This window comes from Natator depressus, chromosome 10 (assembly GCF_965152275.1).
Source record: "Natator depressus isolate rNatDep1 chromosome 10, rNatDep2.hap1, whole genome shotgun sequence".
Taxonomy (NCBI): Eukaryota; Metazoa; Chordata; order Testudines; family Cheloniidae; genus Natator; species Natator depressus.
The window spans coordinates 3,063,744-3,083,596 of NC_134243.1; the positions used below are offsets into that span (position 1 = coordinate 3,063,744).

General features: G+C 47.9%; 1 protein-coding gene across 5 annotated transcripts; it reads right to left on the reverse strand.

Moving 5' to 3' along the window:
• Positions 1-548: 548 nt before the first annotated feature.
• SLC5A11 (solute carrier family 5 member 11) lies at positions 549-19,262 on the reverse strand. 5 transcript variants are annotated; one of them, XM_074964997.1, is made up of 17 exons: positions 19,007-19,262; positions 16,277-16,306; positions 15,824-16,000; positions 14,716-14,787; positions 13,759-13,863; positions 13,128-13,187; positions 11,837-11,941; positions 10,169-10,274; positions 9,173-9,253; positions 8,496-8,701; positions 7,384-7,519; positions 6,578-6,685; positions 5,747-5,897; positions 5,049-5,217; positions 3,893-4,108; positions 3,190-3,352; positions 549-1,879 (listed from the first exon to the last, which is right to left on the reverse strand). In XM_074964997.1, the coding sequence occupies exons 3-17, from the start codon at positions 15,953-15,955 to the stop codon at positions 1,659-1,661; spliced, it is 2,031 nt and encodes a 676-aa protein (XP_074821098.1). In that variant the 5' UTR covers positions 15,956-16,000; positions 16,277-16,306; positions 19,007-19,262; the 3' UTR covers positions 549-1,658. The 5 variants fall into 5 exon arrangements, with proteins under 5 accessions (XP_074821098.1, XP_074821096.1, XP_074821093.1 ...); XM_074964995.1 differs by having other exon boundaries at positions 16,175-16,306; XM_074964992.1 differs by having other exon boundaries at positions 16,155-16,306.
• Positions 19,263-19,853: the final 591 nt, after the last annotated feature.

Here is a 19,853-nt window from a genome sequence, read left to right on the forward strand (position 1 = left end):
TGACGCGGGCGGGAACTAAGCGCCCCCGGCCGCCGCTGCTGGCTCTGACCAGCCCCCCCCCGCAAACCCCGGCCGCCGCCGCTGGCTCTGACCAGCCCCGGCCCGCTGTGACCAGCCCCCCCCCGCAAACCCCAACAGCCGCTGGCTCTGACCAGCCCCCCCGCAAACCCCGGCCGCCGCCGCTGGCTCTGACCTGCCCCGGCCCGCTCTGACCAGCCCCCCCCGCAAACCGCAGCCGGCGCGGGCTCCCGGGCGCCTGAGACCCGGGGAACGGCCGGGCCCTTGGACCCCGGCGGTTTGCGAGGCTGAAGTTACTCTTTACTGCGCCTGGGAGCCGCGGCTGAGGTGTTACCCCACGGCCTCCCAGGGCACGGGCCCAAACGGCTCCGACTCGCTGCGGGGCGGCCGAGGCAACAGCCGGCGGGAAACTGGGTCGGAATTCCGCAGTCCGGGGATGCAGCTTCCCGCCGGACTCCATGGCGAGTAATAAATAAACATGTTTTTATTAACAGGGGCAAGGGATTTTTAAAAGGACAATACATTAAATTGCTCATAAAATACTCTGGTTGTAATAATACCTAAATTTATTTAAAAAAAATTAAAGGGACACTGTCAAAATCTCTTATACACATATGATCATCTCTCTCTCTGTGTCTGACGAAGTGAGCTGTAGCTCACGAAAGCGTATGCTCAAATAAATTTGTTAGTCTCTAAGGTGCCACAAGTCCTCCTTTTTACCAACACCTGACACTATTGTCTGAAAGGATTTAAGAAGCCTACTATACTCTTCAACACTGATGCTGTTTTACTTTTTGAGCCATACACTCACACTTGACAGTGAAATTATGCTGTCTTGTATTTTTTTAGTCAGTGTCATTTTCTAGTCCACATACACTACCTCAGCATTGTGTTTGGATTTACAGCCCTGCAGAAGATTTAACTTCCCACACTAAGAAACTCACTGACTTTTTAAAAATGTATGCAAAGAATTACAAAAAAAAATCTATATTAATTTTAGTGCCAACTGTATTACAGAAATGCCAACGGAACCTAATGAGCTGTACAACATAGGCACGCATGCATTTATACACCTTACATGTACATACATTTTGGTGTAATGTTTTGTTTTCCTTAATCTCTGTATGCCAATACTGTCCCCATCACTACAGTATCTAAGTATCTTGCAAACATAAATATTGATCCTCACGACACTGCTTGGAGGTGGGGAAGGATTATTATTACCCATTCTTACAGATGGGGGAGTTAAGGCACAGAGAAATTAAGTGCTTTACACAGGTCAGGCAGATCTCCTGAGTCCCTAGTGCTTTAAGTGCAAAACTATCAAGATGTGAAACATAACCAAACAAATCCCTTTTGCCTTCCAAACCTCCCCCAACCCCTTACACGCGTATAGCCTATCACTGTCTGGGGCCTGATATCATTGGTGCTGAGGCAGAAGATAAGGAACCTCAACAACTCTCAGGAGCGAGCCCTTCATTAAGTGTAACTAAAATAGTTAAGTTTTTTTCCTATGAAATGTAAGAATGGATTACAAATCACACTGAACCATCATTAATTATATTATTATTATTTATACCAATCTTAATTCCGGGGCCTAAAATTAGTTGACAGTGTCCCTTGAATCGTCTGGCAAGCTGCTATGCAAAGTAGCCCCAGAGAAAGATGCCGGCACATATGCATAGTATCAAGTTGATGTTCAGAATGTGTTTCACCAAAGGCTGCTCATCCAGTGAAGCCAAAGCGCATTCAGGGCTGGTAGGCGCTGTGTTCTCAGGAGGATGTTCTTGTTTGCTCTCCATCCCACAGAGCCACAAGAAGACTCTCATCAGTTTAGACCCTTTTTGAGTACCAGTCACACCTACAATGATAGTAATTAGTGAGGTAAAAATTCTGTCCATGGAACAAACTCTAACACATGAGTGTTACAATCTTGTACAAATCATTGTGACATTACTACACAGAAAACATATCAGAACTCTTCAAAGTGACACATTCGCTCCACCAAGCTCTAGGTAGCCATTACAGTAATTTCTATTTGTCACTTCAGTGTCATTCTTCTCTAAAGATCTGAATTCAAATCCTGCCATTCACAACAATTTAAGGAAAGGTCTCAGTTAGCCAAGTCTAAAAACATGGCTGTGCTCATCATCTTCCATTTGTTTCTGTATGCTTGAACCCACTTTGGGCCAGGGCTAGTACATGCAAGTTCCCCAAACTTAGGGTGACCAGACGTCCCGATAAAATTGGGACTGTCCCGATTTTTAGTTCTTTGTCCCGCGTCCCGACCGATGCGCGGTCAGGACACCATTTGTCCCGATATTGCAGCTTTGGCCACTCCGGATGCTTTTTTTTTTTTTTTTTCTTCCTTCCCCCATGTGTCCCAATATTTTGTCTGTTTCATCTGGTCACCCTACCCAAACTCTACTGAAGATTAGGGCATGCATAACCCAACAACAAGCAGGTAACAGTGGTGCAGGGAGGGAGTGAGAATGCCAGTCACAAAAGGCTAAAGTCCCAGCAGCTGGGAATCAGCACTCTAGTGCATTAACTCATTTCACCACTTCATACTAGTTTCATTGCACATAAAGGAATACGCATCGGCCAAGGCTGCAAAGCCACCTAAGTGATCGTGCAAGTTTTGCAAAAACCTGACAATCATCTCTGGGTGTATAAGAAGTGCAGGATCAGGATCTATACAAGTATGTATCTAACATTGGTACATCAATCTGCTTAAAAAAAAAATGTTTGCAAACTCTCCTTTGCAACCTGCCAAGAGCTCAGCTCAGGGTTCTATGTTTTCCCTGCCACTAGAGCTGGTGAGAAAATACCAGTGAAAACAGAAATGGAATTTTGTGAAAACTTCAGCAATTTTTTTCCATTTTCCATCCAACTCTCCTTGCAGCAGATACTAACAGCATTATTCCCTAGTGCAGAAATAATGGGTTCCCTGCTCCATTGCAAGGATATGTGATACCATTAAAAGATACAGAAGAAACATAGCCCTGATCTTTAGTCTGTAGATAAAAAGTCTTTCAGCACCTTGAAGATACAGAAATCTGAAAGCAGCAGGAAGATTCATTTAACATTTCCTACCTCTATAACCTTTACAAAATGCATAGGACTGATTTTAATTGAAACACATGCTGTATATAGTAACAGGGCACTTACTTGTATTGTCATTGGAGATATTTTCAGGAACAACGCTAATATCAAGCTGGGCAGGTGGACCCTCAGACTTACATATGCCACTTCCAGAATCAGGAGAAGTACTGACCGCTGGGTGTTTCTTGGCTGGTCGATCCCAGCGTGTGAACCAGGTGAGATGACTGATCTGGCAGCATGAAGAGCATTGTTAAAGAGAACTGCTCCTATGTTTGTTTAAAGGGAACACCTCAGCCATAAGACAGCTTTGAGGGGTTCTTATATTTTCTAAGCACTTCGGGCCAAATTCTGGTCCCCTGCCTGGGCAGCCCCACTGGAGCTGGGGAACATCCAGCGCTGATAAGGTACTATGGAAATAGATACGAGGAGGCCAAATGAAGCAAGAAACAGCTGTTTGGCGGCGGCAAGCGCTGGGAGGTAGGCAGAGGAGCGGGGACGCGGCACGCTCAGAGGAGGAGGTGAGGTGGGGCAGGGGGGTGGGGAGGGGAGCTTGGCTGCCAGTGGGTGCAGAGCACCCACTAATTTTTCCCAGCCCCGGAGCACCCATGGAGTCAGCGCCTATGAGACAGACCCATGATCTGATACAGTATTACAAGTGTTTCCATGTGTACAGGAGGAATGAGAACGTCCATCCCCGTGGGTGCATAATGGGGGCCTTATTGTATGTCCATTAAAAAACAGTGAAAGAAACCTGTTGGGGAAGACTCACCATTTCTTCCGAGGGAGGTTCTGTGCACAGGCTCACGACCACCACAGTGACAGTCGTGATGACACTGAGGATCATTGAGAAGTACAAGTAGTGCACGTATCTCACCACGGCTGGCCGGTGCTCTGGCTCCCCGCACTGGGGCTGCGGGTAGAGAAAGTCCAGCACCAGCCGGATGAAGCCCAGCAGCATGCCAGTCAGCAGGCCCCAGAACGCACCCTAGGAAATGAAGATCATTCCTTGATGGAACAGGAAACATACGTCTACGTCATATCTGGCAACGAAGCGCACGCTGGCTCTCGGGCTGAGTGCTGGCAGGGGTGAGATATGCTCAGTCACAACGGTGACATTCTGATCAGCACATTCTGTGGGAGGAGGGGAGGTTTACTAGGCTTTTGGGAGGGTTTCTGAGATCCCCTCCATTTTCTCCTCCTTTGCTGTTCTCCCTTATACACACAGCCCCCCACGTTCTATTGACCTGCTCTTCCAGTGGAGGAGAGCCACTCTCTAGGCCTGCTGGTGCTGTTCAATAGCGACCAGCTCCCACCTTTACAGCACTACCCACCCCAACGGTGGCCCTAGTCATGGGCTGCTTTAACTGTGGCTGTTGCTTCACAGAAGTCCTACCAGCAAAGGCTGCCCAGAGGAAGCTCTAGAGCCTGCATACAACCCTTTCCCAGCCAGCGCCGCCCTCTTTTGGGGTTGGACTGGCCAGCTCCAGTTTCCCCAGAGGAGTAGAGGTTGTGGGCATCTTGTGTCACTGCAATCCTTCCCTTCCCCTCCCCCCCCACCCCGACTTACTTTCCACCCCCATGGACTACAAGTCCTGGGTTACAGCAGTGCAAGGCCACGACTTGCAAATCTCTGCTCCTAGGTTTGTGAAAGGCACCTGGCAACCTTTGCCTTCTCTGCTAGAGCAGCTGAGGGAGCTGCCTGAGAGCAGTGGGGAAGTGCTCCCTGCTGCCTGGGCTGCGTGGCCTCAATAAGATGCTCCAAGCGTGAGTGCAGTCACTCCACCGAGCGCCCACAAGGGAGAGGCAGAGCAGCGACACAGTGCAGCTGTTCTAGCTGCCTGGCTATTTGTTTGTGTAGACAGCGGAAGGACGGGCTCGCACCCGGCACACAGAGCACGGTGTGTCAGACCCTGCCCAAGTGTTACCTTTTCATTCGTTCTCTTCCAGAAACAGCCCAGGATGAAAACCATGGCCACCGGGGGCTGTAGGTAGGAGCTGATTGTCTGGATGTAAATGAATAGCTGCCCCCCTTGGCTGGCCTGCACCAGTGGGATCCACAGAATGGACACCACCACGAGCAGAAGCACAAACACCCTGCTCAAGAAAAAGACAGTGTTATTGCTGGTCTTTGCCCCTTCCTCTGCATGAGGGTCTCCCCCGAGAGCTCCCCTCCCAGGAGAGCCTCCCTCCTCTCTCTCAAATCTGCCCAATGGTGCTCCATCTGGACTTTGTTCATCTGTATTGTGTCCCCTTGCCCGTCTTCCATCAGAGTCCAGCCTTACACAAACACCCAAATCTAGATGCTGTTGCCCTCGTGTGCCTTTCTGCCACCTCAGCCTCCTAAATCCTGGTTCTGCTGCTATAACTTACATCCCTTCACTGGGCCAGATTCATTCTCATGAGCAACCAGGAAAAGAAAATGTAACATTGGCAACAGAACAAAAAAAATACCATGGACTGGAAGGGCCAAATTCTGCTCTCAGTTATTGCAGGGTAGGTCTGGAGCAATGGGCTCTGACGATGAAGGAGTTGCTCTCCGTTTGCACCAGAGAGCAGAGAGTGGTGTGAAACATCTCCAGGACAGGCTCTGTGATTTAACACACCATGCCCTAGAGTTCCATACCTGCCAACAAGCATAAGTTCCCACTCAGAAGAACGGGGCCGGAAGTGCCGCCAGAGATCCATGGTAAATATGGTGCTGGAGCTGTTAAAGATGGAAGTCAGGGAGGACATAAGTGCTGAAATCATCACCGACATCATGAGGCCCCTGAGCCCTGAAAACAAAGGGAGAGGCATGTTCACTCTAGTAACAAGGTACAGACCTTGTGCGGAAAGCGCTAAGGGTCCGACTTCACCCCCCATCAGCCAAACCTCTCAGACTAACGGCTGCATCTCCCTTCTGAACTCACCCCTTCCTCAGTGCTGAGGGACTGCCGCCTACACTGCCCTCCCAAGAGTCTGGACAGCAGGTCACCTCACAGGCCATATGAACTTGTCAGTCTTTCCTTTTGGACCACTATAGCTCTGTCTGCATGGGCAGAGTCTTTACTCTCCTCTGGTAGCCAGCTGGCTGAGAGAGGCTGCTGAGATGCAAGGAGGAGACCTCATCTATCTGCTCACTCCTGTGTTATAGTGATTGTGCTCCCCTTAGGGTTACATGTAACTCAGTAAACTTGGACACTACAATGTCCTCATCCTTTAGGGAACTAGTCGTGCCCAGGTGATAGAAGTAGACCTCCTGAATGCTGGATGCCTTGTTACCCAGCAGAGGCCTCTCACAGCAGCTGTGCACCCTGTTGCATGTTATTCCTTTTTTGTCACTATACCATCAGGCCCAATATCAACCCCAATATCATGACTGTGGTGTATTCTCCTCCCCAGACATTTCCTACAGCCTGGGTTTTGGCTGGTGTAGGCCCTGTCCCAGTTAGTTAATTGCTGTGAAGTTCCTCACCTAGGGGCAGCAGTTCTATGACCAGTTTGGGGTAAGCAATATCGGAACAGCCAGATGGGTTGCCACAGATTTTCTGACAGATTTCTGGGTCTGCACAGGCCACCAGATCTACAATAAACATGGGGGGGAAAGTAATCCAATAGTTACAAGAAACAAATACGCCCGGACGGTAACCACGGAGTGAAACCCATCCAGCAGATAATGAAGCATATACACACATTCACGAGGGTAGCTCTCAGCTTTCCCCTTTCTTATCTTTATTTTCTGTGTAAAAGATCCCACCAACTGAAACAGGTTTAATCAAAAGATTTGCCTTAACAGCTCATTTGTCTTGTGTGCCTGACTCTCTTCTCTGAACGTTGTCCTTTTTTAAAACTCATGCTGTTCATCATGAGAAAACAGTGACTCCCTCCAGACGTGCTAACACCGACAGACATGCATGCTCGCTCTCTCACTCTCTCTCTCTCAGAACATTCAGGGAGCAGACTTTAGGATTTTTTCTTTTCTGATTGCCACAAACATGGGGCCCAGAAGGAACATCATTGGGGCAGCTCTTAAAGCTGGGTTGCTACCGGAAGCACCTGGGACTTGTGTTCAGGATGAAGGAGTGTGGTCCCTAGGGAGCAAGGTAGATTAATAGAGTGTTATCTGAAAAAAAATCTATTATGAACTGCAAGTTCATGCTCCTGGCAATTGAGCTGCTACAACCTTTTAGCTTATTCTGGCGGGTCTTCACTTATGCACTATATAGAAATCACAATCTGTAGTGACAGACACCAGGAATATTTATCTCCTTCAACTCTTACCTGGGAAGAGAACCCGGCTGATCATGCCTGGCATCACCATCATGAAGAGAGGCAAAATTTTCAGATAGGAGGCCAACAACGAACCTCCTTTGGCATGACAAAGGTTTTTAGCTGCAAGGGACCTTTGAACAATGACCTGTAAATGAGGAAGACAGTTTGATCCAGTGCTTTGCAGAGAGAGTAAAGAGAGGCAAGATGATGTGATGTATGTTTCTATTTATAATTGGACATGCTGGTTCCGAAAGCACCATACTGGATCTCTAGGGCCAGACTCTGTTCTGGATTGCATTGATTTAACTGAGAGGGAACTCAGACCATTATCATGATGAAGGATCTGATCCTGCAAAGTGCTGAGTGTTCTTAATTCCCAGTGGCCACTCCAAACCTTGTAGGATCATGCCGTGAATTACCTAACTCACCTGTAGTGCTTTAACTAGCGCGTCTTGCCTTTATGCAAGGGAAATCTCACTGTGTTCACTTCCAAGCTACGGAAATCACTCGTCATTATTTTTCTCCATAGTTTGTTCTTTTTTGGACCCTGTGTATCTTATACGCCTTGAGATGGCTTGTCAGGTCAACAGGACTACTGACTCACAAACCAGGGCACAGGGGTAAACTTCGGGACATCCTCGAAATTGACCCTCACTCCGTAAAAAGAGTTTGATAAACAAATACCTCAGAAATATCTGATACGGATTTTGTTACGATTCTGCTCTTCTTGGCACTGCTGTTTACAATTGGAGAGACAGCAACTGGAGCCCTGCAGAGCCTGAAGGGGTGGTTTCACACAGAATTCAGACATGCCCACTTTATAGTTTGGGGTTTACATGCCCCTCATGTTGCATATCTGAGTTCAAATGAGCTCCAAAACTCGAATTTAACTTAGCTATTGGTGTCAAGTTTTGTCTAGTTTGAGGTTGAAATCATCAGATTTCACATGGTTTCCACAGAAACAGTAAAGCAGCCCAGGTTCTGGCCTGAGTCTGGATTTTGTAATGAGACTTGGCCTTAGTTGCTTGCAATGAAAGTTCTGCATAGTTCTACAGCCAGCTAGGTGGCATGTCTCAAAACCGAACCTGAGGGTTAATCTTGTGAAGGAAACATTGGTCTACCTGATCTGTACACCAGTACCACAGAGATGGGATGGTCATTCCAATCAGAACTCCTGGCCAGGGAAGGTCAGAGGTGACAGGGTCTCGGAAAATGTGGAAGGCATCTTCTCTTGGTAAGCCACAGCTACTGTTTCCTTTGTGGCTACTAGCAATGGCTTTAAAGTATTTGGCCTGCAAACTTCCAAGCCCACCAATTTTAACAAAGCCTAAAATGGGAATAGGAAGCAGTTACCACATTGATCAGGTTCATGCTATTATTTTCACTCTTGGCAGTTTGCTCTGTATGATCCCAGTTCAGTGTCCACTGAAGTCAACGGAAAGACTCTGATAGACTTCACTGGGAGTTGGATCAGAACCTACAATGACAAACCTGGTTTAATACCATACGTTATTTGGCTACAAGAGGTAGTTGTTTGCTTTGATATGAATCTCAGACCACAGGGTGTTTTCTGTTTATTTTGGGTGGTTTCATATCTTTCATGGAACACCCCTACACTTTTCACCCTATAAAGAACTATCACAAGATTATTTGTATAGAAAATATTCTAACATGACTGTCTATTTCACAAGATGCACTGAATAAATGTTAAATGGCTTGTTCCAGTGATGCATATTTGCAGTGATTTGGTATAGGAACAAATGTATTTTTAACAGTAAAATCCCGGAGAAGTACTCACTGAACCCCATGAGAATTAATCCCCCAGCCAGCATGATGACAGTCTGCAGAGTGTCTGTGTAAATCACAGCTGCCAGGCCACCTAAGGAAAAAAATATCAGAAGGACAAATTGTCGGGAACTGGGTTTGTTTTGTGTAATAACATCTCCTTCTTTGCAAAAGTCTGTTGGCCAGTAGCATAGCCAGAATGCTTTGCCTGACACAATGGGATGTTTTGTGGGTTGTTCTGACTACTTTGTGGGATGGTTTGGCCAACTCCCATTGCTGATACTTTGGCTGAAATGTTGCATGTTTTGAACCACAGTGAGTCAGTGTTTTGTCACTAGAATCCCAAACTCCATAGCAGAAGTCTCTACAGGAGATGCATTGAAAACCACAAGAAGGAAGGACCCGATTGAAACAGAAGCTGCTTCAAAAAGACAACATAACAACAACCAAAAGGAAGTAGCTGTATGGCCCACATCGCTGGGGGTGAGCGCTGCAAGAAGAGAAACTTCCATTCGTTTTGGACACACATTACACTCCCTTTATGGCACCATTTCCATCCAAGTTGTGAAGATATTTCTCACATCACCCTGCGTAGTGCTGTGTGTGGCTCTCACTTACACACTCATAAAGCCAAAAGGAAGAAAAGTCCTGAGCAAAAACCTTCGGTGTGGCTCCACTTTGAGCCAGAGAGTGCTGTGCACAGATCTGGGCTGACTTTAAGCAGGCACTTTACGCTAGCCTTGTAAAATTACACTCACCCGCTCTCACCTGGAGAGTAATACTTGTGACAAGTGCGTTACTGTAATTAGTGTTTTCATTATAAACAGTCATCTTGGTAAAGGGCAGACAGACAGATTTAGTGCCTCGGGCTAATAAGGAGGAAGTACTTTATAGAACGGTACCTTGTGGAAACTGCTGAATACTTATTACATGGGAAGATGGCTGTTCTCAGCCCAATAGCGAAGATGTAGGACATTGCATTCCTATGACCTGGAACACAGAAACGCACCTGCAACAGTGTAAACAGCAGTGATTGCCAGAAGACCAATGACAGCAACATAGAGGTCCCAGCGTAAGGCTTGCTGAATGAACAGGGCCCCAGCATACATATCAACCTAATGGAAAAAGATATTTAGAAGGGTTATAATGGTGACAGCTCAGTGTGTAATGCAGACAGCTGAGTGGATGCACAGTGTATGCTAAGCCAACCAAAACTTGTGTTTCTCAAGGACCAACCTGTTTGTTAACTTTTCATGGCTCCCTGTTTTCTATCAGTCTTAGGGACAGCTGCTCCAACTGGCACATAAACCCTAACCTGGCCTCACCTCCTTCTCCACACTCCTCATTAACAGCCAAGCTCAATTTAGTTTTGAGATACAGTTTAATGAGGAAAATGCTCGTTTTGCGGGGGGGGGGCAGGGAGTTTTCCATTGAGAGAGAGCTGAGTTCAAAGACGAAATTACTTTTAGTGGTGCGGGGGTTGCTTCTCCACTCCTCAGGAGTAGTGGGCACAGGGTGAGAGCCAAGGAGTGAGGGGACAATGAGGGTCAGGAACTGGAGCTGCCATATGAGCTGGAGCCCTGTGCATGGGGAGTTCTGAGGGCAGTAGCCAGCCAGAGCTCCAGGGGTTGGCATAATGCAAATTCCTTTTCTCTGACTGGCATAGGATGAACCTCAGCAGGGATTTCCACTATGTGCTGTTATAGAGTTGTGGGTTAGGGACTGTGCAGCCTCATGTCCCGGTGGCCTGAGGTGATTGCTCTGCAGAAGAGTTAGGTATAAATGCAACCTGCAGACCATGAAAGCATGTATATGTGCAAAGCCCTGATGACTTTGGCCAGCTGTAAATAAATGGGCCTGTCCCATTATCCAGCAACTGGGGATTGGAATGATCCAATTTCTCTCTCAGAAAACTTGTCATCAGAGATTTGAAAAAAATAGTTGATTGTTTCCATAAAAAAACCCTACTAAGGACCAGCCACCTGGCCCCAATCTGACACCACAGGCATCTTCAGTTTCAAGGAGGAGGGAAAGGGGCGAGAGGCCAGTCTACCCTTCCCACTGCTGCCTGTAAAAGGAGTAACACCCAGCTAGGAGTTTTTCTTCTTATTTTGTCAATTCAAGCACTATATGGTGGTTAATTAACAGCTGGCAAGGCCCTGCACAAAGGGTGACTACATCACTCATTTAAAGCATTAGAGCAAACAGGAGAAATAAATGCTAAACTAGGCAGCCAGCAAGCTCGCGGGAGGGTGCATCCCACTCCCATATGCCTCTATATCCTGCTGCTGTCAGAAGAAATGTACAGAGAGGACAACCCAAATTAACTGAGCAGATGCCAAAAATCTAACAGCAGATAAGACTCCAATGAAAACGACTCCTTCCCCTTGACTGGACTGGTGTGCTTTGATACATTACCAAGCTCTCCCTCCGACAGCAGCAAACATTCAAACCATTCATGGCAAAGCTTATGGATCCTGGGGTTTGGCACCTAATGTCTTGAAAGAATTGAAATCCATCCCTTTTCTCCACTCTTCCAAGACATTTTCATAATATCACTATCACTAGAGCAGTAAGGGGACCAGGACTCAGTTGCACTTATGAATCCCATAAATTAATACAGACATACTCTTTCAAACTGAATTCTAGTCAGTCCTCTTTCCTTCTTCTTACTTACTGATATTTTGGTGAATATATAGATAAACAAATAGAGAATTGCCAGGAATATCTGTATTCTTTTGCCACCAAAGCGTTTCTGTAAGTACTCGGGCATGGTTGTAACCTGCAGGGAAGGAGATTGTATCAGAGGAGGTAGAATACAATAACTTCCTCTAAGTAGCATATAGAGACATTGGTACAGACCTTGTGTGGTTGGCAAACCCTGGCCAGTTGCTGTGTCTTGGCATATCTGCTGGGAAATGTCTGTCCCTCTCACACTCTTACACAATGAATGGTCACCAATATTTTGCCTCTAGGGTCTGGCACACGGTCCAGTGAGGCTACTTGATAAAGGAGCCTTCACACCCTTTAGAGACTGCAAAAACAGCCTCCGCTTTGTTCCCTACTTTATCTGGGAATTGTGTGCCCCATGTGGTTCCCCTGGCCTAACCCTACCTAGCAGTTCTCAAGGCATCACCTGTCCCCCTGACTTGGTAAAGCCAGACTTGCCCACAGTCGCTTGGCAGTGTCTCTGGACTGTCAGGTGTCATATCACCGCAACCTCTCTCCTCATCTTTGTGTCAGGGAAGCACCATTTCCACCTGAACTCCAGCCTCTGTCCCTGAAGTCTCATTTCCAAGGAGGCGGCAGCTTTGGAAGTAACGTTTGCTCTTGGCAGTGGGACATGGCATTGCTCCCTTGGGCTCAACACGAGTGGGTCCTCCTGTCCCCTCTTTGATCCCCTTTCTAAACTATGTTTTTTAAAACCATGAGATCTCCTGATTTCCTTTCCAAGGTAAATCTTTTGCGGGCTCTTCTTCTCTCAGTTAGTATATCAAGAGAAGAACACCCCTGCGTGTGAGTCCTGGAACGCTGCTGCTTCAGGAACTTTACCCGGAGCCCAGGCCTTTTCAGTAGGTTCAGCATGTAAAAACCCATACATTTAAAAGGATGTTAAAAAAGCAAGTCACTGATACTGTGTGGGGGGGGGGGTGAGAAAACCTGGATTTGTGCTGGAAATGCCCCAACTTGATTATCATACACATTGTAAGGAGAGTGATCACTTTAGATAAGCTATTACCAGCAGGAGAGTGGGGTGGGAGGAGGTATTTTTTCATGCTTTATGTGTATAAAAAGATCTTCTACACTTTCCACAGTATGCATCTGATGAAGTGAGCTGTAGCTCACGAAAGCTCATGCTCAAATAAATTGGTTAGTCTCTAAGGTGCCACAAGTCCTCCTTTTCTTTTTGCGAATACAGACTAACACGGCTGTTACTCTGATACGCATAGTGTGGCCCATTAACTTACCCCAGCTGCTATGTAAATAGGAAGAAATAGCCAGGCCAGCACCAAAACACAAAACATTCCCTAGGGAGGCAAAGGAAACACAGGTCAGAGATACTGATAAATGCTGTCGTCAACTGGCTAATGCCCACGCATGCCTCTGTGTGTGTGTACATACAACTGTCCAGCTGTGACTCAAACGCCCTATATAGCTAACAGCGATTCTCTAGCTCATGTAGTAGATCACGGGGTTTTGAATCTAAGGGATCTGAATTCTATGCCTGCTCTTCCTGTGAGGTTTCAAGGAGCTGCTGTGGGCAGCATAGTGACAGTCACAAAGACCTACACGGGCACAGGGTTGCTACAAGGATGTAATGTTGCCCAAAATTAGTGCACCTGCAGGAGCTGCAAGGCCAAGCAGAGTGGAGCAGATTGCGGGCCCTGACTCTGATACGTTAGATCAACCTGAACAATCCTCGTTCATTATAATAATAAATATAAATACAATTAATTAATATAATTAATTAATATGGAAACAGCTTCTGCCTCTTACATAGCTGCCGATGGAGCCATGTGGGTGCAATATGGTAAAAGCTAGAAAGGACCAAGCCAACTTCAATGATATCGAGAGCAGCTCCTGCAGTGCAATACTTACGTTCCACTCATACGCTGTAGCAGCAATTCCTGACGCTGCCCCTGATCCAGCCAGGCCTATGAAATGCCCACTCCCAACATTACTAGCAAACAGGGACGCACCCACCTGCAGAGATAAAGAGGAAGCTAGTTCTGTGTGTGGCATAAGGCATGGTTCTCAGACCCTGGGAGGAGCTCCTAGTCCAGTGGGGGTGGGCGGGGGGTTCTCAGAAGTGAGCCATATATAAATAAATGGAGTGGCCAGTGTCTCCCACTGCACTTAGCTCTCCATTGGATCCATTCCATGTAGACCTTGCAGAGCCCCAGTTCCCACAAGGCCAGACTGCAGTTTCCTCACAATCCGTGGGAACTGAAATCCCCTCCCTCCTAGCCCCTGCTGCCTTTTCTCTTCGCCCCATTCGCTCACTGACACCGGTACTGCTGTCAGACCTCATTCCTTCCCTCCTGCTCTGTCACTCATCTGTGAGGTTGCACGGAAGCAGCCCGCTTCCTAGCCGCAGCGTCATGGTCCCTCCACTGGGGAGCCTCAAAGACAAGCAAAGGGGCATGGGATGAAACAAAGAGAAACGCCAACTGATCAGTTAGCTGGTTATGGCTTTATTTACTTCATTATGATCAGTCCATCCCAAATCAAACCTCTACCCCCATAGACCAGCTAAATGCCCCTTCCTCCCCAGAGACCCAGCCACCCATGCTCCAGAAGCCCCAACCCAACGTTTGAGGAAATAAATGAGTCTTGCAAGTCAGCAAACAGTAACTATCTTGGTGCAGGGGGTGGGGCTGTGACAGGCATATTATTGGATGGAAAGTGCCCCCTCCCCATAGGCTTTGGAAATGCAGGAAAAGCTGGTCACAGGCTCTCCTGTTCTGACCATAGAGAGACATGCCAGTGGGACAAAAAGCACTGTTCAGTCTCACTGCGACATAGTGGAACAGGCAATTTGATGGAGACACTTACAGGCCACCAAACCATCTTTCCTCCAGCCAGGAAATAGCCCTTCACCGAGCTTCGCTTTGTCTTCCACATGGACTGGGAAAGCAGAAAAACAGGACAAAAGCTTTAGAACACTCCAAGTGCTGCTCAGAACGTTACAGAGCAGAGCAGGTTCCCCAGAGGGACACTCTGTACTGTCATCACCACTGGACGTGGGTGAGTTTGTTATGGCAGAAGAACCCTCAGTTGCTGCAGCTACAGGATCCTGTGTGGCAAAGATCAGAAATGAGGGACACCACCATGAACAATAGTTGTTGAGGGAGGAAGGGAACTGCCACCGTGGAGAGGTTTACGTCTGTATTGCATGCAAAGCTTTTCACAATCTCAGCTTCCTGGTTCAGTGTTTTCTGCAATAAACGTCAAGATCACTCCAGAGGCACAAGGAATGCATGCAGATTTGGGTCACCGATTAGGGATATCACTTGTTTCAGATGTACCTGAGAGGGATACTCAGGGTTAGACTTAGAACTCTGGACTCTCCCTTTTCATAGTCTTCACACGACACTATAGTATATCACCCTACAGGAGTTATGCCCCTGTATCTGGAGAGAACAGCAATTCCTGTCCAATCTCATGGCAGCTGGGTTGGCCTTTTCCTGTGATAGAAGCCATGCCAGAAAGTTGATTTATGGCCTAGCCACAGTTTAAGAGTACTTGTAGTTTGCAGGATCTGCGATCAGAATCTTATTGTCAAGCTGATATGATTTCCTGGATAGCTCTGTGGCAGCCTAACATGTGTGTTGGATTCTGTCCAGGCTAGATACCAAACATTAGCAATAATATTAGGTTGTATGTCTACACCTCTTCTATCAAAGGGTCCTCAAGTGTTTAAAAAAGAACAGTAACCCTGAACAGCACCCCTTGGAAGTGGCTGAGATTATATCCCTGGATCTGGGTGAACAGGTGGTAAAAACACAAAACATTGTGGTCAGTTGATGCCAGTGAAGTTAGGCCTGATGAAAGCCTAAGTACAAAAAAAAAAAAGAAAAAAAAAAAAGAAGTGCTACGTATGTGACCCTCACCTTTGAACATAACAGGACACATAAGAAAGGATCTAAGAGCATCTCCTTACCCACAATCCAACAGCCAGGACGAATACAAAGTACAGAACAAGAACGACAATGTCCACAGCCTCCAAGATCTGTTGGGGAAATGTGTTCCAGTTGGGAGTGACGGAGGGCGGAGTGCTACCAGGGGTCTCCATTGCATCTCATACGGATCCAGTTCCTCTCTTTTTTGATGCATTTATCTATTGAAAAGTGGGATAGAAAGTTATAGGGACCTGTGTTGTTATGACAGCGATGGCCGCCCAGTGAGGATCCTGCCCCCATCCTGAGTTGGGCCAGCAGGGGATGGTGTCTGAAACTGGTGGGTGGGCTTTTCCTCTGGGCAACTCGTGTTACCTTTGTGCAGCAGCTCCTACCCTGTGCTGTGGGGAGCGGAGCAACCACTGCCAGATGAGGTGGGCACTGGTGGTCTGGAGGGGCCCTGTGGCTGCAGGTTTGGCAGCACTGTATGCACTGACCTTGGAGAGAAGCCACAGCCACAGAAATGCCTGTGAATAGCCAGAAGAAAGGATGAAATAAACAAGAGCTGAGCAATTCCTTCCATGGAAACCAGGAGAGCGGGGGTGAATGTGAACGCCTAGCATCCCGATGGTTGGTCGCCCTGTGCTACCATCAAAGGGCCCAACCCAGATTCCAGGGAAGGACAGTGGGAGTCTTTCTGTTGGCCTTTACTTGGAGCTGGCCTTGGGCCCAGGAGGAGAGAATGTTTGAACCACCTCACAAATGAGTCCAAATGGCTGGCGTCCAAGCACTGCCCGTGCCATTCCCTGACCACCCCGCATGGCAGGAGGGGGAAACGGGAATGCATCAGCAGGCACTGAGACAACGTACCCCCAGCAGGGCCGGGAGGAGCACGGAGGCACCACGCACCTTGCTTGTGTTGCTCTGCTGCCGTGACAGGTTCCAAAGGGAACAGCTGCCAACACCTAACCAGGGGCTTCCACAAACATTCCTCCCTCTGCCAGCGACAGACCCACTCCCCAAGGAAGGGGGAGGGAATGATACATTTGTTTGTTTTCCACTTAAACAAAAGCTCTTTCTTGTAAGCCTGGCCCAGGGGGAGGTGGCACCGGAGGGTGAACAAACCACTGAGTGTCCTGGCCGGAGCTGTCTGTGCTGGGATCTGAGCCCTCCGCTGAGTGAGCTGAGAGTACCCTGCAATGTCCAGTGTGTGCCATTTGGAGCAAGGGCACAGAGCAAAGACCTTCCAGGAGAGGTGTCCTCCCCCGGGGAATGAGCTGAATAAATCTACCATTCGGTACAATTGTGTCCCCTGCACAGGCAAAACATTTGCTCTGCAGAAGCGCGGGGAAAGTCCTTTCCACGTGGCTGCTTTAGCGATAGCCAAAGAGGGGGCAACAAGAAGCAGGGAAGTTGTCCCAAGCAGCTTCCCTTCGGTTTGATGGTGGGGCTTTAACAAGGGTTTCCCAGGAGCCCCCATGATCCCCCACCAGCACATCCCCCACTGCCCAGCTCCCCAGTGATTTACCTTTCCTTTCCCTGCTGTGCCATGCAGCTGGTTCCTTTGAATGGGGACAGAACTTCCCTTCTTCAAGGCTCGCTCTGCCCCCTTCTAACGGGTCAGAAAACTGGACGGCAGGGCAATACTTTCCAGGATGGCCAGATCCAGCGTTTGCTGCTCCTCGCGCCCTTGTCACAAGTAGGCTGGAGCCTTTGGCCTCTTGTGCCCAAAATGGGACACCTCACGATGCCGCCTAGGTGCGGGGGGAAACCGACACCCCGAGCAGGAGAGGTGGGCTGTCTCACCCAAAAGGCCCCAGCGTGTGTGCTCTGGCCCAGTGCTCAGCTCCTCTGACAAAGAGGCTCTGATTGTCTGGTGCTATGGAAGTGAGGAGCAGACAAATGAGTTCTGCCTCAGAAAGCCCTGCGGAGGTGAGAGCCAAAAGAGCTCCTTGTCTGTGGGTGTCAATTTCACCACGGCCACTGGCCTCGCCCACTTACGGTACAAGGAAACAAAGCAGCCTCTCCAAGGGAGCAGTCAGCAACTACCAGTCCCAAGCATTACCTTCTCCCTAAAGAATGGCTTGGACTGTCCCCAGCCATGCCTCTCTCTGGCATGGCTAGTTTCTCATGCCTGGATGAGTGAAAGAACCCAGAGAGAGTGTGGATTCTCAACAGCTTGTTCATCATCACACACTGAGGCAATGTTGTAGCAGCACCGCAATACAGTGTCACACGACGGCACAATGGAGCGATTTCATCCCATTAGCCAAATATTCAGAAGTGCCAGCTCTAGCCAGTGCCCCTTGTTGGGCTCAGTCCTCCAGCATATCCTGCTTCAGGAGCAGCGGCATTTGGTTCATGCAGCTGGAGGACGGTTGAACAGTGAGCACCACTCCCAGGGGAGTGATGATCAATTACCTGCTTTCAATCACCAGCATTTTAATGCATCCTACTTCCTGTTCCTTCTGTCTGACATGCCTATAGCCCCTTTCGTGTAAAGCATTTACCATAGCATGGCCAAAATCCCAAGTGATGCCCAGGACCCACAGCTGAAACTGAAATCAACGTGCACAGCACATGCTCTGCAGCATTTTGGCTTTCTGTACAGGAGTTGCTTCACCCCCAAATGCAGCTGTTTGTAGCACACAGCCAACACTGCAGTGGTACTTTGCAGCAGTAAAGAAAGGAAGTGAAGATATATGCACTCCAAGTGGAATGCCAAGGGGAATTTAGGTATTTGCTTACTGGTCTTTCCATAAGATCCCCCTGTAGGACAGCCTGCCTGGGGGCAGGGAGAAGTTTAGTAAACTCTGATGCATCTGATTTCAAATTCTATGTGCACCTTGAGCCAGTGGAAAGTTTGACTGTTTTGCTAATTCAGGTCACAACCGAGTCTCCCGTAGTTCCCTTGGCATGAGCTGCAGTGATTCGCTAGTCAGGGATTCTGAGCAAAGAACATCTGTGGCATTGAAATGAATCTGTTGAAGCCAGCCCTTTATCGATGGCCTGGGAGAGAGGGCAGCCCATATCGGTCTCTCGTAACCCACCGGGATTGTATCACTTCTGTTGCTTCTCAAATAGGATTTTTAAACATTCCTAATTCCTTTCACCTGCTAAAAACATCACAGGCATGGAAAGGATAAAACTGAGTCCACAACCAGAACAAAACCCACTTACTTACTGAGACCATCCCAGACACAAGCAAGACGCTGAAAAGAACTTACCATGTTCAGCTGGGTCCCATTCTGTTCACTTGCACTGGGCACCAGCGATCAACCGTCTGCCAGCCCACAGGGCAGCTTAAATATTGCCAGGGAACCAGGAATTGCCAGTGAAACCGTTAACAGTTTCACAAGGAATGAGAAGAAAAATGTGTAGGGGGATAGTTAAACTAATTCGCCCTAGTTACTGTTTCAGTCCCTCTCTCCTCTGGTGTGAATTCTGTGCTATTCTCACTATCAGGGCTTGTGGGGTCAAACTCCAAAGTGTGCGATTCTCTTAAGCAATCATTCCAGCTAAAAGGAAGATGAATTACACTGAGGAATGGGCTCATCCAACCCGCCAAGATGAACTCCCCAAGCCCTAAGGGGAGCTGAAATCCAGCTGTGTATCTAAAGTCACAGCTAAGCCCTAGATCTGTATAAAGCAGGGGGGAAAATCCATCTCCCCTTCACCCCACAATCTTGGGGCAGGGTGAGTGCTCAGAACACAAATCCAAAATCTGGATATTAACTTCTCATCTGGATCCCAATCTGAATCTAGATTTGGCTTCTGGCTTAGGCATCATCTCTGATAGAAATATATTAGAATAAATAAAGCACTACTGTCAAATAATACATGGATTAAAAACGTTAAAAGAGGACCTGAACTCTCCAAAGCACTGAGATGCTGCAGCAGCAGAGGGATACGACCGTCTGAAATAGATACCATTGCTGGCCTCTGGCCAGGCAGGCCCCAAGCATTGCTGTGTATGCCCTTCTCAGCCAGAAGGTCCCATGGCACTACATGATGTCAGAGAACATGTCTGATTCAGAAATATCCCCCTGCTACCAGTGCTGGCATTAACCCATT

Excerpts from the sequence above, each read along its gene's own strand:
- SLC5A11 (XM_074964996.1), bottom strand. The coding sequence starts at position 15,955 with ATGGAGACCCCTGGTAGCACTCCGCCCTCCGTCACTCCCAACTGGAAC. Across the intron at positions 6,686-7,383 it reads CAGCCGGGTTCTCTTCCCAG|ATCTGGTGGCCTGTGCAGAC; the intron begins GTAAGAGTTGAA and ends TGTTTATTGTAG. Across the intron at positions 5,218-5,746 it reads GAACTTATGCTTGTTGGCAG|GGTGTTTGTGCTTCTGCTCG; the intron begins GTATGGAACTCT and ends TTTCTTGAGCAG.